Below are 22,396 nucleotides of genomic sequence, written 5' to 3'. Positions count from 1 at the left end.
TGAGAATCTTGAAATGACACACATCAGAAAGGAGTGATCCAGACATTGTGGAAATTCAACCAAATGAGACAGCTTCTAAATTAGGACCACTCTCTGTAGTAATGTACATAAGGTCTCTATTTCTTGGGGTTCTAGGAGTTTTAAAATGGTCAGATTCTTTCTACTACATTTGCTGGCAAAGGCCTTCAAATAAGTAGTTATATGTTAAATTATCTTCCCTACTAGAGACTAGAGGAGAAAAAGGACATGGAAGCATACATGTCCCAAAGAGATTTATTGGTTAGTTTTTATATCTGACTCAGGTACTAGCTATGTGACCCTGGACAAGTCATTTATTCATTTGCCTCATTTTCCTCACTGGTAAAATGAACTGGAGAAGGAAATGGCAAACCACTCCAGTGCCAGGAAAACTATAAATGTAGTCACAAAGATGAATACAGTTGAAATGACTGCCCAACAACAAAGAGACTCAATCCAATTGGATTGGAGCTCCAAAGCTGGCCTCCTAAATGATGTGTTAGGGGATGGAGAGGAACCTCTCCTTTCTTGGAGACAATCCTTTTCCATGGTGGCAATTGGTGGGTAATCTTTAATTTCAGATCTATACCTTGGGATCTTGTGAACACTGTAATTGCTTGGGAAAGATAGGGAAGTCTTATTTATCATCCCAGATGCTATGGGAGCCATTTGAGCAAACATGATGCAAGCAAAAAATAGTGAAAAGCAATAAAAAATTATGTAGGTAAAGAAGTAGTAAATGATTGATAAAAGCAAAAGTAATGATATAGGTAAACAAATAAGTAGTCAATGATTAATAAAAGCAGGAATATCATCAGGGAGTTCTAGCTCTACTACTTGGTCTACTTGACCATTGCCAGGATAAAAGCCTTGAGTTGTTTTCTCAAGTGAGAACTCAAAATCCTCCATAGACATACTTAGAGCTTTGTTCCTTAGTCAAAAATAAGCAATAAAGCAATCAATGAACATTTATTAAGTGCTAGGCACTGTAGTAAACACTAGAGATACAGCAAAAGGAGTTTACATTCTAACAGGGAAGAGACAATATGGCTATAAATAGGTACATACAAGATATATACATAGTGAAAGGAGATTTTACATATGAATATTAACAAATTCTATAGAAAAAGGAGAGGCAAAGAAAACTCCCAATACACAAGAAATCCCTAGAATGTATAACAAAATCTCTAGCAAGCAGTATCAATTGATTTACATTCCCAGAGGAAGGACAGCACTTGCAGTTACAAAAATTCTAAGAATCCATCTTTAGAAGGGTCAAGTAACCACAAACCAGACATCCTATGGTGAATCACACTGTAGTTTAAATGGCCTTGCAACATCTCTAAGCCTCAGAAGATAGTCTCAGTTTTAACTGATTCCGACACCTCATAAGCTATGTTACCTTACTTGGGCTGGTCACTTCACATCTCAAATTAAGATTGTAGGTTCTAATCCTAACATTCTAGGTTAAGTACTTTAATATACTATGAGCCACTATATTATCCCTATCCACAGGATCACAGATTTAGTTCAAAGAGACCTTAAAGTAAGTTATCCTGATTTTACAGATAAGGAAATTGAGGCCCCAGGGAGATGAGATGAGAGATGAAATATTCCCAAGGTTATCCAGGGATTGTGTATAGAAGCCAGGAATTATATATACCCAAACTTTGACTCAAAACCATGAGCTCAAACTACGGGTAAGAAGAAATTCTTTATATTCTCCCCCCTCATCTACAGAGGTAAAATGATCTTGCTTACCTTATCCTCTTAAGCTGAAATAATACAATTATAAGCTTTTCTTTTCTATTCTTTCATTTCTTCCCTCAGCTCTAGGGATGATATCATTAAGGAAGGGAAGGGACAAATTCATTCTTAAGTTGCAAATGGATTTGCCTGAAAACCAAAGTGATGGGTACTCTCTAGTAAGAATCTGATGGGACAAGTAAGATCCATAAATGACCAAGCAGAAAAGGAACCATTGCCTCTCTTATTTTGGGAACTTTTAGGTCCTACTGGATCTCTCTGACTTGCTTTCCCTCCTATGTGTTCTACAAATCATTAATTCAGCAAAATATTTTTAAGCCAAGTTATGTGGAGGATACCGTGATGCACAGATTCAGAGAAACTCACCTGAAAGTTCAGACATCACTCATACCAGGTTTCTGAACTCTGACCCTTGTTTTTCTAATCTACTGACAGGGGTGTGTATATATGTATATCTGCTGACTAATTAGTTTGCTCTGAGGACAGGTACAGTGTTGGGCATTTAGGTAGCACAGTGGATAAAGACCTGGATCTGAAGACAGGAGGACTCCTCTTCTTGAGTTCAAATCTGGTCTCAGATTTGGTAGCTGTGTGATCCTGGGTTAAGTCACTTAACATCTGTTTGTCTCAGGTTCCTCATTTCTAAAATGACCTAAAAAAGTTTGGCAAACCACTCCAGTATCTTTGCTAAGAAAACCCAAAATGGGGTCAAGAAGAGTCAGACACAACGGAACAACAAAAGGCTTGGAAGAGTTACCATGGGCTTCTTTGGGAGGATTGGAGGAAGATACCTGGGTGGTCCTAGGAAGCTGGTCCAGTGGCCTGAACACACACACACACACACACACACACACACACAGAGGAATCACACTAAATAGTTCCCTCCTATTTCAGATCTCATCTAAGGGATGAAGGACCAGTAGTGGGTTATTAAGAGAAAGGCAAGGAATAGCAAAGAATAGGACAAGGCAATGGCAGTAAGGGTTGAGCCTGACCTAAAGCAACAATATTCTCCAACAGATACAGTAAGAGATAAAAAGTTCAAATCATTACTACAAAGTAATGTCAGTTGGATAAGTCAATGAATTTCAGTTTCCCTTCCTATAAAATGAGAAGTAAGGACATGAATAATCTCTTCCACCTAAGTCCTCCAGATTCAATAAATCTGGCTCACAACTCCATTTGAATCTTACCATCTTCTTCAATACCAGCCTGATTTCTACGCAAAAGGCCACATAAGCTCACTTCCAGTTTGAGCCCTTTATTTACAAATCAAATTAAGACTCACTCTCTTATAACAAAGAGAAACAACAAAATGACTAGCTGGGAGACTGAGTGCAATAGGAGTGAATTCCATTTTCCAAAAGGCAAATAAAATTCCATTTAGGACACAATGTGGGTCAAAAGTTACTTCACTCAGGGTAATAATGTAGGGAGGAGGTGGGGAGACCCTAAGAATAAGCCCAATTTTCCCATTAAATGGAGGAAATACACAAGATCCCATCCAGGATGTGATTTAGGGCAAAGCTGTTTTCACACAAGGGTACTTGGGCGGGAAAGGGTAAGGGTTTGATGAATGAGACCAATTTTCCTGTTATATAGAAGACACAAGCAAAAAGTCCCATTCACGCAGTACAATGCAAAGCTATTTCACAAACACTGAGTGTCTTTGAGACTAGGAGGAGGGTCAGGTGCAAGGGAAGACGCAGAGTTCTAGTGTTCTTATTGCCATAGCAACAGAGGACTCAACTTTACTAACTCTTAGACAAAGTATTGAACTTCTTGGATAAGTCAAGGCAAGCTTTCCTGGCTTAGTGACCCCATACTTATCAATAACATTTCCTTAGTGCAGAAACTCTCCCAGAATGAGACTAAGGGATTTGTAGCAAAATGAGTAGGAAAGAGTTCCTTCTCAGAACTCTTAGCTATTCTTCCACACTCAGGCCTCTTGGACCAGAGATTTCCATTAATGAGCTTTGAGAAGTCAGAATACTACTTTTTTTTTGGTATATTCTGACCCAAAGCCACTTGTAACTAGATGAGAATCCAGCTCCAGCTCCAAAGATTTTTAAGTAGGATCCCTTTGGATCTAGCACCATCAAAGACTTCAACATGAATATTCTGAATGGGACTGGGGACAGTCTTGACAGGATCACTGATTGGGTCTAAGTATGGCTTAAGTTAAGTAAACATGCAGTCTGACCAAAAAAAAAAAAAAGCTTGCACCCCATCCATGGTCACTGTTCTCATTCAGCCCACTCGGTTCTGAGACATCCTGGCAAAAATCAGCATCAGAAGATTCCCCCACTGAAATAGCTGAAGTAAGAAACCCCTGCAGGGACTTCTCTCCCCAGGAGAGGGGCTGGTTTGGTCAGGCTCCTACTCAGAGATCCTGGGGACAGGTGAGCCTGTCATGGATGAGATTCGGGAATGGTTCTGAAAGGAAGGAAAAGGTTGGCTGAGCCAAACCCAGTAACAAACATTGCATACACTACCGCAGGCAAAGTTGCCAGGGGAACCAAGGGAGAAAATTTCTTTAAAATACTCTTAAATTGGTTCTTTAGCAAAAGCTCAGGAGAAGCTGTGTATGAATAATGAGGAATAGGGGGAGAGAGAAGTCATCCCTCCCTGATTCCAAAGGGGGAGGCAGTGGCTTACTCCAATTGTTCTAATATCACTGAGGGTAAGGGGGCACCACCCTGGGGATACGACCTCATCAAATTAGTGGGGTATGTGACTCCCAGCTTCCCTGGAGTTGGGTAACCCCAGACCCTATACAGAGACAGACTCAGCCTGTCTACAATATAGTAGGGTCCGACCCACCGAGCCGTGCCAGGTTTGGGGAAGTTCAAAAGCAGAACTTGGTCTCCCACGTTCCACTCCTTTCCCTGGACTTCCTGCTGCAAGTAGCTACTCTGGGCCATGGCAGACTGGTCCCCAGAAGCCACAGCTGCCTGCAGTTGACTTTCTATGATGTTATTTTTCAACTGCTGTAAGAACACATCCATCTTCAGCCCTTCTACATGGGCCCCGCTGAGCTCCCACCACAAAGATTCAGCCAGTCTCATCTCACTCCCTGTCACAACTGCAAAAGGGGTAGGTCCAGACTCCAAGGCTCTAAAGGCCATATGCAGAAGGGGCAGGCAACTGGCCCAGTTCTTCCCATGAAGGATGATAAACTCCTTCAACAAATTCTTAAAGGCCTGGTTTGAGTTCCCATCCCTTAGTTCGGCGGGCTGGATATCCCCAGAGATGCTGCCCAGCTTGGCTCCCAGCACCAAGCCACAGCTCATCAGGACGTGTCTTGCAAACTGAGCCCCCTGGGCCGCTTCCAGCCTCGATGGCAAGCCCCACCGGGAAAACACCTGCTGGAGCAGCACCTGGGCCACTGCCATCTGCGTGAAGGACTTCAGGGGGAAAGCTTCTGTCCAGGAGGAGCAGGAGTCGGCCACAATCAGCACGTGCCTGTGGCCTTCCTCACTGGCAGGCACAGGCCCGATCACATCAATCTGAAGATTAGACCACGGCACTGCCGGTGTTGAGGGCCACTGGGTCCGCATGCATTTGGACTCCTTGCTCAGGTTGTTGATCGAGGTACAGAACAAACAGCACTTGCAATAGGCCCTCACTTGCCCATACATCTTGGGCCACCAGCCTAACATCCTCACCCTCCTGAGGGTCTCCTCTGGGTCAGCGTGGGGGCCAGGAGGGACATCATGCACAGAATAAATCAGATCCTTCCGGATTTGCTCCGGGACAACCCAGACCTTGGGCCTCTTCATCTCTCCATACATGAGCAGGTTGCACTCCTTAACAAAACTGATTCCAGGTTCAAAAGGCTTGAGGGGTGAATGTCCGGGAAGTCTGCATCCAGCCTGCAGCTGACAAATGGCTTCTAACAAAATGGCATCGTTCTCCTGCAGCGCCTGTAGATTCGGCCCCCCGCCCAAGGGACTGGCTGCCACTCCCACAGAAGGCATGATATGCCTTGGCAACTTCCACAGGGGCCCCGATCCTTGGGCACCCTGTTTGGCCAGAGCCTCCACCGTCACGCTGAACAGGGCCCCCTTGTAGGAGGCTTTGAAGAGGAAGGGCAAGGTGGGGAGGCTGGAGGCCAAGGAAGTGATATAGGAGAGCAGGGCTGGGTGAGGCAGTGGGGCCCCATCGGAAGACAAAAACCCACGGGAGTGCCAGAGAGGAAGGAGATCGATGAGGATGTTGAACAGCCAGCTACAATTAACGAGAAAGACCAGAGGGATGCAGGAATGAACAAAGCGCTCGAGGCCACAAGCCACAGCAGCCAGGTGGGCATAGGTTGGTGTATGAGGGGAACAAGAGAAAGAGAGGGACAGGGGGGGACTGTCAGGAGACAGGACGTACAACCCAAAGCCCGCACACCACTCGGTGTCCTGATAAAAACAATACCCCGAGGTATAAATGCATACAAAGGAGGATAAGTCAGAAAAGGGTGGCAATATCTGGAAAAACTGAGGCAACGAATCAGGAGTAGGCATAGGGAGCCCACTGTCCCCCAGAGGCCCGGGGAGGAAGGATGTGCCCAAGGTCCTCCGGTCTTTATCCTGCACCAGGAGGGACCACCGGGCCAGCCATGTGTCAGAAGTGTCCAGACTCTCCCTCTGCTCAGGGCCTGCGGAGTCCCCGGAGGTATAGGAGGCTTCCAGAACAACAGGGACAGATCCGAGAGAGGGGGCAAATCGCCTCACAGCCCAGGCCAGGGCACAGAGGCCACCCCCTCTGCTCAGGGTGGCCTTGCCCTCCTGGGGGAGCAAGGCTTTGGAGGTGTAAGCAATGGGGCGCCGCAGGCCAGCCCGCTCCTGCGTCAGTACTGCAGCCAAGGTCCTCTCACTCACTGCCACCTCCAGGCGGTAGGGTAGCTGGGGATCAGGGGGCACCAGGGAGAGGGCTGACACCAGAGCCTGCTTCAGGGCTAGGAACGCCTGGGAGTGCTCAGGGGTCCACTGCCACTGCGTCTTCTTCTTGAGGAGGCCATGGAGCGGGGCAACAAGCGAGGAGTAGCGGGGGATCACATCTTTGTGGCATCCCATGAACCCCACGAAGAAGGAGAGAGCAGAGAAGCTGGTTGGCACCGACAGCTGGGCCAAGTGGTCCAGGACCCTCTGGCATGTGGGCTGCCCTGCCCCGCCCCAAGGGACATCAAGTTGAGAGGAGCCTCTCCAGGGGGAGAGGGAGGTCTCAGAGGTGTTGTCCTGGAGGCTAAAATACCGGAGGATATCATCTGAAAGGAAGGGGCACTCCTCTTGGAAAACCGTGGACAGGCAAGCGTCCAGAGCGTCTTCTTCTTTGACCATCAGTTTCTCTACACCCTCCGTCAGCTTCTTCACCTTCCCCTTTTGCTGGGGTCCGGAGCAGCCCCTCTTTAAATGTTTCTTACCCTGAAGTCCCTTGGCCTTTATGGGGAGAAAGGAAGCTTTAGAAGGAGGCTTTGTCTCCCAGACCTTCAGGAAATTGCTAACAGCCAACTCCAACCTGCAAAGAGAGAAAAGAATGGGAGAGGTAGGGTGAAGGAGGTGGGGGAAAGAGACAGAATAATTACTAGTCAAAAAAGTCATCCTTAGGAAAGTGATGGGGGGGAGGGGAGAATCATAGCAATACTGCTTTTCCATCACTAAGACACAATGGCATAAGTAGCTCCCTATCTAACATAATCTGAGAAGCACCAAGCAGAGACTCATGCCTTTAAAACACTCCTTCTACATCTTCTCTCATAATGCCGGAAATCTCACCGCTAGAAACATATGGGTACTGTCTGCTTTAATGCTAATATTCTGGGAGAATCACACCTTAACCTCACTACTAGCTAGTAATCTGATTAGTTAGCAGCCAGCCGGGAACAGGTTTTCAGGAAGAAGACAATAATTCAGGACTGGTATGGAGAAGGCAGAAAAAGAAGATGAGAAGAGGCTACATTTAGTTGGCGCTTTAAGGTTTACAAAGTACTTTTGCATATATTATCTCATTATATCCTCACAACAATCCTATGGTGTTAGGTCCTACTATTTTACATAAGAGAAAACCGAGGCAAAAAAAAAAAAAAAAAAGTGAAATTTCACCAAAATCTGACAGCTATACAGGCTCAGAGACAGAATTCCAACCAGAACTCCAGCAATCCGCTCACTGTGCCCACTAGCCAGCTTATCGGCTTAGGGCCAATCCCGACCATCTTCCCAAAGGACAAGGGTCTGACACAATCAGAGCGGAGAGGACTAACTTGTGAGTTTGGGTTTAGATAGATGAATGGTCATTCTCTCATTCTGACGCATGGGGGCAGACTCTGCTTGATTTATGTTATTTCTGTTCCCTTTATAGAGCGTCTTAATTCACTAAAGGAGGTAGAAAGAAGTGACAGGAGGGAGGGAAGGGCTGTCCAGGGGAGAGGAATCCGTTACCCATCTGTTCTCCTCAGGAATGTGTCCAGGGTGGGGCCATCCCGGCCTAGTGGGTCATCCGGAACCATGAAGATATTCCCCACAAAAGTGAAAGGCAGCAGACTAGGCCAGAGAGAGAAAAGGAGGTCAAGCCACATGATTATCTTCCATACTCCCTAGAAGGGAGAAGGGGAGGAGAAAGGGAATAAACATTTGCCAAGCTCTTTTACAAACATCTCCTTTGATTCTTGCGGAATAGAGAATCAGCCCAGTTCTTACCCAGGATCTCAGTCCTTCCTAGGCTTGACTTAAGAGCTGTTAAATCAACAACTCATTTCATAGGGCTTGATAGGATACAGATCCTCCTCTCTTTTAAGGGTCTCTTTCCCCCTCCTCCACCCCTCCCTTTCCCAAATGTCCACAGTGAATAACAGGACCTATGTCTGAAAGAAGGAAAAAGGCCCTAAATCTGACTACAGGATCAGAATCCCCCAGAGTATCACCCTTACCGTTCTCTAATGATTCCTATCCACTTCTTTGATTCGTCCACTAAATCCCGGAACTGATCATTGGTGACAATGACCCCATCTGTCTCCTCTGATAGCTTCACCATAAACCTGAGAGTTATGGTGGAGAGAAACCAAGTCATCAGTTGGAATCAGAGCCACCTTCTCAATTCTAGGATGCTTGAGTTCACTGTAAAAGACCTACTAAGATCCTACTGAGGACCTACAAAGTCCTTTTGGGGACCTACTATGGAAATACATCAACAATCTCACACTGAGGCATGCTGGAGAAAAAAATAACTGACATTTTTATAACACTTAAAAATCCACCAAATGCTTCCCTCATATTGTATTAGCTTGTTAAACAAAGATTGCTTAGATTCATTTCAATGTCTAGTTTATGATTTCTATGACTTCTTATAGTTTTTCTACTTAGGAAAATATATATTTCCTACTTAGAATTTTGCAACTGCACAGTAATACTCTGTTGTGGACTTTGTACAGTGAAATCTGAAATAATTGAGAGAATAAAGATTCGATTTTCCGAGCATATTGATTTATTAAGCAATGCATTCCAACTGCATAACAAATTGGGACTTAGCCTCCTCAGGTTGACACTGAATCCCAAATATAAGGGGGGAAAGATTTTTATGCATTAAAAGAAAACAATTAACAGGCTATAAATCAAGATACAAAATTAGGTACTATGGATTCCAATAGGAGAAAAGATTAGTAATTTCCCCAGTTGGGAGAGGGAGAATGAATATGTACAATCCCCAGAAATCAAAAAAAAAGGGAGTCTTACACCCCTACCCCCCATTGTCTATATTCAATTAAACGAACAAAGAAACAGTAACTGACTGACCACGACAGGGCCTGTTTTCAGACAAAACATAGTGGTTGCTTAACATGTATAACTGTGAGGGGGAAAAAAAAAACTTAACTCCTTGAACCAATCACTGCATCTGACAGAGTTTCTGGTCACCATAACCTAGGTCTTTAGTTAAGGGTCTCTAAGCAACACATAAAGCTGGTCCAACTTCTCAGCCATACATTATACATTGCATTCAAACAATGCAATGGGTTTTCTCACAAGACAGAAACTCAATGAGATTCAAAAATTGAATAGAAAGAAAACTGAGATAGATCCAGAATTAAGTCACAAGATGGAGTCAGTGTGGTTCACTGAAGTCCCACAATTTCCACAAGCTGTGACTTGCTCCAACCATTCTTGGAAATAGTTTGGAATTAGGCTAAAAAAGTAACTACCATGTCTATAAAACTTAATTAGAGATCTTCCTAGGAGGTATATTCTCCAAGGAGATCAATGATAAAAAGAAAAACCCTATACATGCCAATATTTATAGCAGCCCTTCCAGTAGAAACAAAGTAAAAATAATTTGCACAGGATAACTAGTGCTTTACATAGAGATGTCCATGAACAGAGAAAGGCTAAAATTCATGTCCCAAGAGGGAAAAAAAGCTAGACATGTCATCAGAGAGCCCTTGCACTTCATTTGAGAGGATGACTCAAGCCTGTCATCTTGGAAATGGCCATGCAAAGCAGAGGCTGAACTCTTAGAACATTCATTTCCATATTAACTGGTTACTAGCCAGTTTTAGTTTTAGTGACATTTCTTTTCATTCAAATTCTGTCTCAAGTATGTTAGAAGTGTTCCCTCCTTTTTTGGAAGTTCCATGAAGATAAGGCAGCAAGTGTTTGTGATCAGTAGTGATATGTCTATGGTCTCATACAACTAATATGTCAGAAAGAGGATCTGAAAATCTAGATCTTCCCTACTCCAAGGCCAGAGCTTTACCTATTCCCACCCTTTTCCTGCCTGGGCAACACAAACCTAGAAATCTATAAAAGCAGCTCAGTCCTAATAAACTTAACCTTGCCCAGGGGACCACATGTTCTCCTCCTTTTCTACTTCTAAAGAAATAGGTCTCCTGGTCCAGCTTCTACCTATGAGCTTTTCTTCTTAAACCTTCCCTTCTCCTCCAAAACCTTGCTCCATCTATCATCCCATCTCCTTTCCATTTTCACCCCCATTTTACAGATAAGATAGATATTGAGATTCAAAAAATTGAGATGATATGCCCATGGTCAATAAGGACCAAAGTCAAGACTTGACCCGGGTCTCCTAACTTCAAATTCAGCATTCTTTCAACTAAAACAGCACTTCTAATTATAGTTTCTTTCTCAACCTAAGACATTACTGGTCCCATTTAAGTCTACTACTCCATACAGAGTTATGCCCTTCCTCTCCCCACATCCCATTTGTCCATCTCCATTACAATCATGACTTCCAAAAAGCACAAATAGATTGCATAGTCATTAATAGCCAAGTGCCTTAAGATAATCTGAGACCAGCACACCCAGGGCCAATAGATGTTTCTAACCAATTTACACACACACACATACACACATGCACACAATTTAGAAATGTGACCCCCAAAGATCAGGACACTATTTCCCCATCTATGAGGAGTTGAAATCTGACAAGGTAATGTATGGAAATCTATAAAAGAAACTCAATATAAACTGCTTTAACTCCATGCAGAGAGTTTGCATACTCTCCCCTACTTTGCTTTTCCAAAGAAGAAGTGACTATTCTTCTCAACAAGATTAAATCCTCTACCTGTACCCTTCAATAGGAAGGGAATATGCTGTATATAGCACCTACTATGTGCCAAGTAGTATACTGAGTACTTTACAAATATTATCTCATTTGATCCTTCCAATAACCCTGTGATGTAGATGCTATTTTACAATTGAGGAAACTGAGGCAGGAAGAAGTCAGAGATTCCACAAGTAGTATCTGAATATCAGGTCTTCCTGACTCAAAGCTTATAGCCACTACTGCACCATCTAGCAGTATAATATTTAAAAATTCAAAAGACATAGTTTCTGAGTAATAGTTTTTATTGATAATGCTAACTTTTTTTGAATAAGAGGTCAATGACACTTTGAAATACCAAAGACTTTCACAGTAGCAGGCTCACAACCTATATGCCATTAGAAACAAGAGTGTTCTTGAGGGTGACAGTCAATTCTAATTTGTTAACAATTATTGAGAAAATTAATATTATAATGAGATATGGGTTCATTCGAATAATGGTCTTAGATCACCCAAGTTTTTCATAAAAGATTTATCTGTATACACACACACATACAAACACACACATGTAATCCACTAGTCTGGGGTGTAGTCTGGGGTAGCCAATGAACAGGAATTCACCAATTCTCTCAGTCTGATTGGCTAAATTTTTCCTAAGATTTCCTACAATTGTAGGAATCATTGTAGGAAAGATTTCTGGATAGGAAAGAAGAAAGGGGAAAAGCCTTAGTCCTAATTTAATAATTAATTATTACATACAAGGGAGAAATAATCCTTGTTATTTTTTTAGCTGCTTTGATCTCATTTCTTTCTATTTTTAAAGACTTTCCTTGATTTCTTTCTGTCTTAAATATGTTTCTACCTATCCTCTCCCCTTCTACACTACACCCCCCACTTCTTGTTATAAAATTAGACCCGGTAGTATGGAGATCACCATGCCAGTCTCCCCTTCAGGCAGAATGTAGCTTATAAAATCTATCCATGGAAAAATGCAGGCCGACAATAAAGTTTTTTAAGGTTAGAGCAGTGTTTGCTTTCCTCCCTGAACCTATGTGAGTGAAAAAAAAAAAGTCCCCTATATATTTTAATTTTGAGTTGCCAATATTGGTGTTATTTAGACTCTTGGACATATAAAGGGTTTGAAGTGTCTGTCCTTTGCTTTTAAAGATACAATCAAATTATATTTTTGTCCTTTTACATAAAATTTTTATACATTTGAAGAGGTGACAGATTCCACAGGTCCTTTGTCACACATTTCACAGTTACCTTACTTTTCAAGGGATAATGTATGAAATCATAACTTTATTCATCTAGGATCATCTTGGGTACCACAATTAAATGCTACCAAAAAGGGAGATCCTTAATGAGAATACTGATTCTAGTCACTGACCACACTGGATATTAACAAATGAGTTCCTGATCCACAGTCTACAGAAACTTAAAGCCTGTTATGTATAAAAGAAGACCTAATATTCATATGTAGATAAAATTCAGATTATGGTTATTTAAAAAACTAAGTATGTTTGAACTATAAAACAATCAGATTACAGAGCTTCAGGAACCATCACTACTTCTGTGAATGTGTCCCTAAAAGAGTTGTAGTCTTACTGTGAATCACAATATTATATAAGGGGAAAGAAAAAACCCAGTTTAGTATATGGGTAACCTCTTATAGGGACACACTTTCATAGTTTCTTCTCCTCACAAGGTTTAATCTGAAAGCTCTCATAATAGAAAGTTTTGAGGGAAAGTAAAGAGCAGTAATGGTCATGAAATTGATATTGATACCAAATTTGTCCACTTAGGGATAGGGAAATACGAGAGAAAAGGAAGTGAAGAATGGTGCTTCTGTCTCAGTGAGGTCAACCAAAGACTGAAATGCAGTGTCCAGTATGAAACTATTATTTGGGTATGTAATAAAATTTCATTACCTCTGGCATTTAGGAAAAGAGGAATCCCATTAATTGGAAAACCACAAGAGACAACATCCATTAGTGCTTTAACAGTCACAAATTTATATAGAAAATTAATCAACAAAGTTTCTAGGGGAAGAGCATGTGAAGAAAAATCTATACAAATAACAACATTCATCCAGATAAGAGATTGTCTGTTAGGAAAATTGTTATCAAATTTTCCCAGCAACTTGGTTACCAGTTGAAACAATGGAGAACATATTATCCATACACACAAATACCAGGAAGCTGTGCTGCAGAGCAATGGGAAAGAAAAGCTCCCTCATTTCAGGGAAGGGAATAACTTTTAAAATTCTTAAGTGGCTGACTTTAGTTGGTGCTGTTAAGGTTTAAACCTGCTGATTTTAACATGACCTTGCTGTTACATGTGAAATAAACTTAAGTGACATTTGGTTCTGGTTAAAAAAAAAAAAAAAAAGTTGCTAGGGACCTCCTAATCTACAAACTCACATCTTCCCTCAATTCTACACAGCTTTTGATTGAAATGACCCCCTGGAAATACTCTGCTCCTCTCCTTTCTGACACTGCATGCTTTTGGATCTCCTTCTACCTCTCTGGCCACTTCTCTGGATCCTTTTCCTCCTTCTTGCTCCCTTATCATGGAGAAAGGTCTATCACTATCCATCTCCTACTTTCTCTTATTCTTCCCTCTCCTTGTCCTTGGTGATCTAATCTAGGGCTTCTTTAAACTTTTTCCATTCACAACCCTTTTTCATCCAAGAAATTTTTATGTGACCTAGGATATATGGGTATATAAAATAGATATACATAACAAACATTTACTGATAATAAATCACAAGGAAATTTATCTTAAAGCAATTCTTTGGTATATATGTAATTTTTAATTTTTACATAAAGAATTAAATCATGACTTATTAATTTTTACATAAAGAATTAAATCATGACATTAATTTTTACATAAAGAATTAAATTGTGGCTGAATCTTTGATAACTTTTCCTGTTGCCAAAATTTTTAGGACCCCCCCCACATAAAATTACATGGGTTCATGACCCACAGTTTAAGATACTTTGATCTAATCTACTCTTACAGCTTCAACCATCACTTCTCTTTGAGATAATTTCCAGATCTAGTATCTTCCTTAATGTATAATTAGCTCTAGGATTATTCTCAACCCTATCAAAATCACTATCCCCAGGGTCTCTTTTCTTTTTTTCAGAATTGTTTATATTCCAAGATGCCAACCTCAGATGGCACCCTAAACCCAGTTACCCTTATAGCTTTCTCCAGATTCTCAAGAACTGAAAACGGTAGAAATCCTTCTTTCAATAATAGTAAAGCAGTATAGAAATATGAGCAACTAAAGCTTACGGAGTGTTTTCCTTACAAAGATCTTGAGAGGTAGGTAGCTCAGTATGATCATCCCCCGCTTTTACAAATGAGAAAACTGAACCCCGCAGGGAATGCTTTACCTACAGATCTCATGTTAAGTATCAGGGCTAAGGGTTCAAACTCAGGTCTTCAAACTCTAAATCTAAAATCTTAATATACACCACATTGCCTTGTGTGAAAAGAATGTGTTACCTGTCATCATAGGAGGTGACTCTCTTGCCATCCACGAATCGGGAAGGGGTGATGGAGAGCAGGCTGAGAGAATGCAGCTTCGTCAAGTAGTGACCCTCTGGGGGAAGGGAGAGGGGGCGGGGGGGTCAATGCCGGATGATAGGGGCAAGAGGGAAATGGGGATGAGGAAAACTGAAGGGAAGGCAAATGAATGAGGAGGTTGATACAGTTCAGGTCAGGTGGGGGGGGGGGAGGGCACAAGGAAGGGGAAGATGAGAACTAACAGAAGTACAAAGGCTGTTCTTGCCCCTCACCTCTCACCCTACTGTTCTTCCTCAGCCTCCAATTGGGTACAAAAACGGTGATCTCTCGATGTCCTCTGTCCCAGAAGTATTGTACAGCCAGAGCAATACCCCGACAAGAGAAGAAGTGCTGGAGACCGTGGCTAGGGAAAGAAGGAAGAAAGACTGATCAGAAAAGGAAGTAGAAAATGCCATCCTACCCTTAGAGCACAAGGGAACAAGTCACAGGGGACAAGACAAGCAGACCCCTATGCAGGCCCCTGGGAATAGGCCCTAGGGTACAGCAACATTCGGGTTTTTTCAGTTTGGACCACCACTCACCAGACTACCACAATGTATCACCCTCATATTAAAGAGTCACTTAGATATTACTAAAAAGAAACTGATCACCAAAGGTCTGGGCCTGGCTTCCTGATACCAATGTCCCCTTCCTTTCATCATGATAATATTGGCACACTTACAGAACACCAAATTAAGTCTTCAAAGAGTTTTTTTTTTTTTTCACAATCTTATATAATAAGTATCATTTCCCTCAACTTACAGAGGAGGAAACAAGTAAGAAAAGTTCTGTGATATCTAAATAAATATTAACCTCAGGATTTGAATCCAGGTCTGGGCTGACTCCAACTCCAATACTTTCCACTTTATCATATGGTCATCTTATTTATTGAGCATCTACTGAAAGTAAGGCATTATGCTGGATAATGTATATACACATACATATATTTGTGTGTGTATGCATATGTACATGTATATGTATGTAACACACTGGCATCCGTATGTGCATATATGTATGTGTGTATATTTTATATATATAAAATACTCTACTATTGAGGCACTTACTGTCTAATCAAGGAGAACAAATAATTATATGAAGAGCTGACACAAGGCAATCATGACAAGTGAGTTTTACAGTTAAAAAGAACTATGAATTCAAAGAAAGGGGATTACCCTCTGAGAGCTGGAGTGGTCAGGGAAAAGTGAAATAAAGATGAAAACTAAACTGTCTTACAGTATCAGGACCTAGTCTGGTATTCAAGGCCCTCCACAAGCTAGTTACTGCCTCCCTTTCCAGATATCTCACCTAATTCCCTTTATGCTACACTCCAACCAAGTTTTTTGTCTCATTTTTTCCCACCTCAGTGCTTTTGCTCATCCTGTTCTCCATACCTATAATGTCTTTCCTTCATTTTTGTCCATTGAAATTATGCCTTTCATTCAAACTCCAGATCCATACAGTCTAATGGAAAAGTTCTGGCTTTGGAATCAAAGGACCCAGATTCAATTTTAACTTCAGTAACTTACTATATGTGGGCAAGTCAACTGACTTTTTTTGGTTCCAAGTGTTATCATCTATAAAATGAACTGATTGAATTAGTGGATCTCTAAGATGCTTCCCAGGGAGAGATGTAGTACAGTGGACAGAGAACTGGACTTAGAATAAGGAAGACCCATCTTCAAGATGACCTTGGACATTTACTAATTCACCTCCCCTCAATTTCTTCAAATATAAAAATAGGAAGAATAGTAGCCCCTGCTTTTTTGTTAGGATTAAATGAGATATTTGTAAATCACTTAGCACAATACCTGACACATGAGAAGTGCTGAACAAATATATATTTTCTTCCTTCCTACTCATGATATCTTTTAGGCAGCCAAGGAGCTCAGTGGATAGAGTGCTGAGCCTAGATCCAGGAAGACCCAAATTCAAATAGATCCTCCAACACTTGCAAGCTGTGTGACCCCGGGCAAGTCGATTAACCTTGTTTGCTTTGATCCATTAGAAACGGAAATAAAAAACTGTTCCAATATCTTTGACAAGAAAACCCTTTGGACAGTATGGCCCATAGGAAAGTGACAGATTGAACAAAATTTGCTACCTAATCACCTAGACTAACTTGTTAAGTTTTACAAGGGTAAGAAGGATGCTTTATTTATTTTATATCCCTAAGGTTGAATATAGTCCTTTCCTCATAGTAAACACAGTTTCTTATGTTTAGTAAATAAATATATATTGAATGAATGAATGAATGAAAAACACTTGGATAAGCTGAAAAGAAAGGACATGTCAGACAGCAGGAAGTACTGCTTTCTATATTTAGCAGCTTCTTTCCCTTTTCAAGGCTACCTTTGATATTTGTGGTAACTAAATGCCATTTTGGTAAAACATGTTGAGAAGGGGGTCCTACACCTTGACACCGAGCTCTTATAAATCCCTAGGTCCTGGGATTACTCACACCATCGCCACGTTGCTGCCATCAATGATGATATGACGAAGCCCTGGCTTCCCAGGGATGTTTTCAAGGCTCAAGGTGAAAGGCACACTCAGAGCCTCGTGAAAACGCTGGAAGCTGGTCACCAAGTTGTTCACTTGTGGATGGACGAATGGCACATGTTGGTCACTGCTCACAATCTTGGGGCATTTGCTCTTCTTCCGCTTCTCCCTGAAAACTGGGGCACTGGCAAAGCAGTGTATTGGTTGGCAGTTTGCCTGTCTCTGCCTTTCGGGTTCCCCAAAGTACTTCAGCAGCGAGACAGGGACAGGGCCAAAGGGCTGACCACAAGACACATCTCGAATGATATCTGTTAGGATCTCTGCCCTGGCAAGGGACATCTCTGGGAAAGGGCTCACCAGCTCTTGTACTGGTCCTTGCTCCCCAAAGGTCGTGACTAGCCTTGGTTCATGAATCCCAGTGGGAAGCAGGCCTGGTTCCCAATCACCAACGAGAGTTCCTCTCTGCAGGCTCCCTGAGCAGACATCATAGCCCCCAGGTATCAGGGTCACAGGTCTCTGGCACATCTGGGGGACCGTTTTTAGCACCTGCCACCACCCTGGGTTACAGGATGGTGACACCAGGATGGGGTCCCTGAGGAGAGGTCTATTTTTCCACTCTAGTCTCACTGGGATAGGACTCTGTGCTTGCACCTTGAATTTGAGGGGAGTTGCCTGCCTAGGTTGACTGTGGGGAAGGCTGCGCCCCCAGTCTAGGCCCCAGGGCAAGGAGGATGAATGTCCATCCTGTACCCTCCAGAAGGTTGAATGCCCCACAGCACAATGCTGAGGGCCTAGCCACAAAGGTCTGCAGGGACTACCTTGTCCCCAGGTTCCAGGGAAGCTCACTGTCTTCCAGGAAGCAAATGGAATTGTGGCCTGGGACTTAAAGGCAGCCTTTGTCTCAAGATTATGGAACTGCTTCTGTGCTACCCCTACCTCCCTGATCTGGGAAGAGCGCAGTTTTGTATAATTCTCAGAAGACAAACCCACCCTGGACTGCTCTGACCCTTCCTCTGAGCTCCTTCCATGAGGGTCTTCCTTCCTCTTGGAGGAACTGTCCCCCCAGCGAATACGGGGCTCTGAGGAAGGTTTGTGGGAACCTTGAGCCTTCGAAGCACTAGTCCCAGTAGGAGGCCCAGTGAGGGTAAGTGGGCTCAACCCATCCCCCAAGACCTGCCTTATCAAACCTAGCATCTCTTCCCTGAAGGAAGGAGAATTGACTGGCCGTTTATTCCCCCTGCAGTTAGGAATCAGATTAGGGATCTCCCTATAGACCCGTTTGCCCCTGTTGCGCCCTCCTAGTTCTAGAACTGTCATGCCCTCTCTGATTACGTGACCCTGTCTGTCTTCTGTCTGGCTGACCGTTCCAGGTTCTCCACGTGACCCACAGAACTGGCCCTGTTGGAGTGCCCTGAGCTCCAAAAGGGGCTTGGCTGATATCCTCCCAGGCCGAGGCCTGGAAGAGCCATCCAGGGGAGGGGTACGAAGGCCCATCCATTCTGCATCTCCCCCATCTTTTACAGCTTCCTGCACCAGCCTCAAGAGTTCCTCCTGGACAGCCAGAGGCAGGCGAAGCAGGGCCCCGCAGTGCTCATCCTCCCGGCCTACCAGCAGGGCCCGGAAAGCCTTGTTCACTTCAGCCTCTGGGACCCTCAGGGACTTTGGAGGTGGCAGGGGGTCCCACCCCAGCCTCTTTGTCAGCCCCTCTACCCGATTCTGGGCCATGAAGAAGGCTTCAGCCAGGCCCCCCAGTAACAGGGAGCCTGGGGCTTGGGGCACCATGTGGGCTGAGGTACCCCAGCAGAGACAATCCAGGAAGAGGCTGCAGGCTCCAAGGAAGACACAATGGAGGGCTGGTGGATAGTTGACTTCCTCCCATAGCTCTGGACTGCATAGGCCTTTCACATATTCCTGATGAAAGAAACATAGTAAAATTAAAATTTTCTTTTTCCAAAGGGAAAAACATTAACTGCCTACCACTCACCAATCTAACTTTGTCCATTGTACCATAGCCCAAATATAGGTCCATTTAAATAAGAATTCATAACTCGAGGTCTGCAAAATTATTTTCTTAACATTTAGACAACTATCTTAATATAACTGAGTTTTTTGTAATCTTGTTAAATTTATTTTACACATTTAAAAATATTACTTTGAGAAGTTTCAGGGGTTCATGTGTAAGCAAGGGTTAGGAAGGCTAGATTTAGAGGGCCCCAAGACTCAACAAGATTCAAGTTGGGAAGGACCTCAGAAGTCATTTAAACTAATCCACACCAGTTCACCAGCAGTTCTTCCCACTCAGTTAAACAGCTTATTCCCCAGAAGCAATCTCTTCCCTTGGCCCCATCTATCTTACAAACTCATTTCTCAATATTAGAGACAACTGAAATTGGGTGTAGAAATGGAAAGGAAGAAAGATTTGAGAGGATGGATATACGAGGAATAATGATAAAAATAAAAATAGAGTTGTAAGGTAAGTGGTTAGAACAATGATTTGACCAGTGTGTATATGTGTGGGTGTGGTTTGAATCATATTTTTTGTTTTCATATTATCATCATTTATATATCCCACTTCTTTACCCTACTATCAAGCCATTCCTTATAATAAAGATTTAAATAAAAAAATAAAGATTCCTTATAATAAAAATATACTGTCAGTAACTGACAGTATATCCAATTTTATACATACATAATCATTCAATAAATTTTTGTCAACCAAATCAAAATGCTTACTGTCTTAGAGAGAAGAGAGCAAAGGGAGGGAGAAAGAAAATTTGGTACTAAAAACTTTAAAAAATTTTATAGAAATATTATATAGATAAATATATTTTTTACATATCCAGCCTTATATATTTATATATAACATAAATATATATAAATAGTATATAAGTAAACATTTTATATAAAATTTATTTAAAATTTTATTTTAAAATGAATGTTGAAAATTGTCTTTACATGTAACTGGAAAAAAACACTATTAAAAAAATGTGTCAATCTCTGAGCTAAGCAGTGGAGAAACAAAAAGAAGCAAAATTCAGTCCCTGCCCTCTGGGACGCTTTATCGTCTAAAGGGGGAAGGAATGCATCTCCTCAACTCTTCTCTAGAGGCTAAGCTGAGAGTCATAGTTTCTAAACTCAGTTCTGTCATCAACTAGATTGTGACCATGGAAAGTCTTTTACCCCACATGGGTCTCAATTTCCTTATCCATAATTATATAAGACCACTTCTAAAGTCCTGTTCACTCCTGAGATACTATAGTTTTGTATCAAGTTGCCATTCTTTCTCTTTTCCTGAGTGGTCTCTTTTTTTCCTCTTCAATTAACAAGCATTTACTTTCTCTCCTCATTCTCTCACTCCCATAATTGAACAAAGAAAAAAGAAAAGCCCTCATAGAAAATATGCACTTCATAAAGCAAATTTCCTCAATGGTTAGTTACAAAAATGAATGTCTCAGTTATTTCTTAAAGTTTATCACTTCTGTCAGAAAGATAGAGCCAAACCTCCAGTCTGCTAGAACCGTGGCTTATTAATGCATTGATCAGATTGCTAAAATCTATGAAAGCTGTTTTTATTTATAATACTCTTGTCATTTTACAAACTATTCTCCTGATTCTTCTTACTTTATTCTGCATCAATTAAGAAAATCTTCCCAATTTTCTCTATAGTTTCCCAATTCATTATTTCTTATGAAGGAACATTACATTTTTTCACATACCATGATTGTTAAATCATTTCCCAAAAGGTGCATATTCTCTTTAGTTTCCAGTTTGGGGGTACTAAGAAAAGATCTGCTATAAATATTTTTGTATAGATGGATCTTTTCCCTCTTTCTTTGAGCTCTTTGAGGTATATACCTAGTAGTGATATTTCCAGATCAAAGGGTCTATTTAGTCACATTTAGTGGCTTTTGGAATTGCAGATTGTATGTCTCTAATTTTTATAAAATGGAATTAGTTCCTGTATCATTGTTTTCTTATCAAAGTGGCTTATTCTGTTCTGTGGCACAAACTGAAGACAGACAACCAAAAAGCAGGGGAGTCCTAACGTGTAACAATTACTATATTTGCTATAGGGAAAGATAAATCTGGATTGAGGAATACAATACAGAGTCTGTAGAAAAGATACAATCCTCCTGGATCCCTGTCATTCCTGTTTCCTTGTGGGGAAAAGCCCAATGTTACTCAGCTCAGAAAAGATTGGTCCTTTATTTTCTAGCCATTCCTGGCCTTCTAATATGCACAGGGTTTCCTCCACCTAACTTTGCAAATAACAAAGAACCATTATCAGGAGGCAGTGTGGTGAGATGGGAAGGATGTTTTTGCTGTTGTTCACTTGTTTCAGTCATGTTCAACTCTTCATGGCCCCCATTTAGGATTTTCTTGGCAAAGATACTAGAGTGGTTTGTTATTTTCTTCTCCAACTCATTTTTACACATGAAGAAACTGAGGCAAAAAGGGTTAAGTCACTAGCCTAGGATCACACAGCTAATAAATATATTCGACCAGATTTGAACTCAGTAATATGAGTCTTCTTGACTTGAAACTTGGCACTCTTGCCATTGTACCACCTAGCTGTCCTACTATAGAGTATTAGAGAAAATTAAAAGCAACAACTACCATTTACACAGCACTCTTAAGTATACAAAGTACTTTACAAATATTATTTCAGTTTATCCTCACAATAACTTTGGGAGATTAATTCAATTATTAACCTCATTTTACAAAGTTCAGTGACTTGCCCAAGATCACACAGTTAATAAATGGCTGAATTTGAACTCAGATATTCATGACTCCTTATCCAATGCTGTATCTCTACTGAGCAACTTAATTGCAAAATAAATCCATATAGTGGCCATATTTCAAAACATGTCAGGAGGTGGTGGGTAACATCATCATATGTTCTCTTGGAAACATGCTCAGTTCTTTGGTCAAGATTATAAAGTCTTTCAAAGTTGTTTCTCTTTACAATGTTGTTCTCTTTGTATATATTTCTTACTTCACT

The 22,396-nt window shown here is 41.7% G+C and overlaps 1 protein-coding gene across 1 annotated transcript in view; it reads right to left on the bottom strand.

The window, feature by feature from the left end:
- Positions 1-3,382: 3,382 nt before the first annotated feature.
- Positions 3,383-22,396, bottom strand: part of NYNRIN (NYN domain and retroviral integrase containing) — a 36,138-nt gene continuing 17,124 nt past the window's right edge. Inside the window, exons 3-8 of the mRNA XM_003755904.3 lie at positions 17,357-19,305; positions 15,132-15,262; positions 14,839-14,935; positions 8,702-8,809; positions 8,214-8,315; positions 3,383-7,293 (exon numbers count right to left, since the gene is read on the bottom strand). Coding sequence (XP_003755952.1) covers positions 4,440-7,293; positions 8,214-8,315; positions 8,702-8,809; positions 14,839-14,935; positions 15,132-15,262; positions 17,357-19,305 — 5,241 coding nt within the window. The 3' untranslated portion in view covers positions 3,383-4,439. The remainder of the gene's footprint in view (positions 7,294-8,213; positions 8,316-8,701; positions 8,810-14,838; positions 14,936-15,131; positions 15,263-17,356; positions 19,306-22,396) is intronic.

The sequence above is a fragment of the Sarcophilus harrisii genome, chromosome 2, assembly GCF_902635505.1.
Source record: "Sarcophilus harrisii chromosome 2, mSarHar1.11, whole genome shotgun sequence".
In the NCBI taxonomy this organism is placed as follows: domain Eukaryota; kingdom Metazoa; phylum Chordata; class Mammalia; order Dasyuromorphia; family Dasyuridae; genus Sarcophilus; species Sarcophilus harrisii.
The sequence above is the reverse complement of the archived record's forward strand: the minus strand, read 5'-3'. Positions and strand labels throughout refer to the sequence as shown.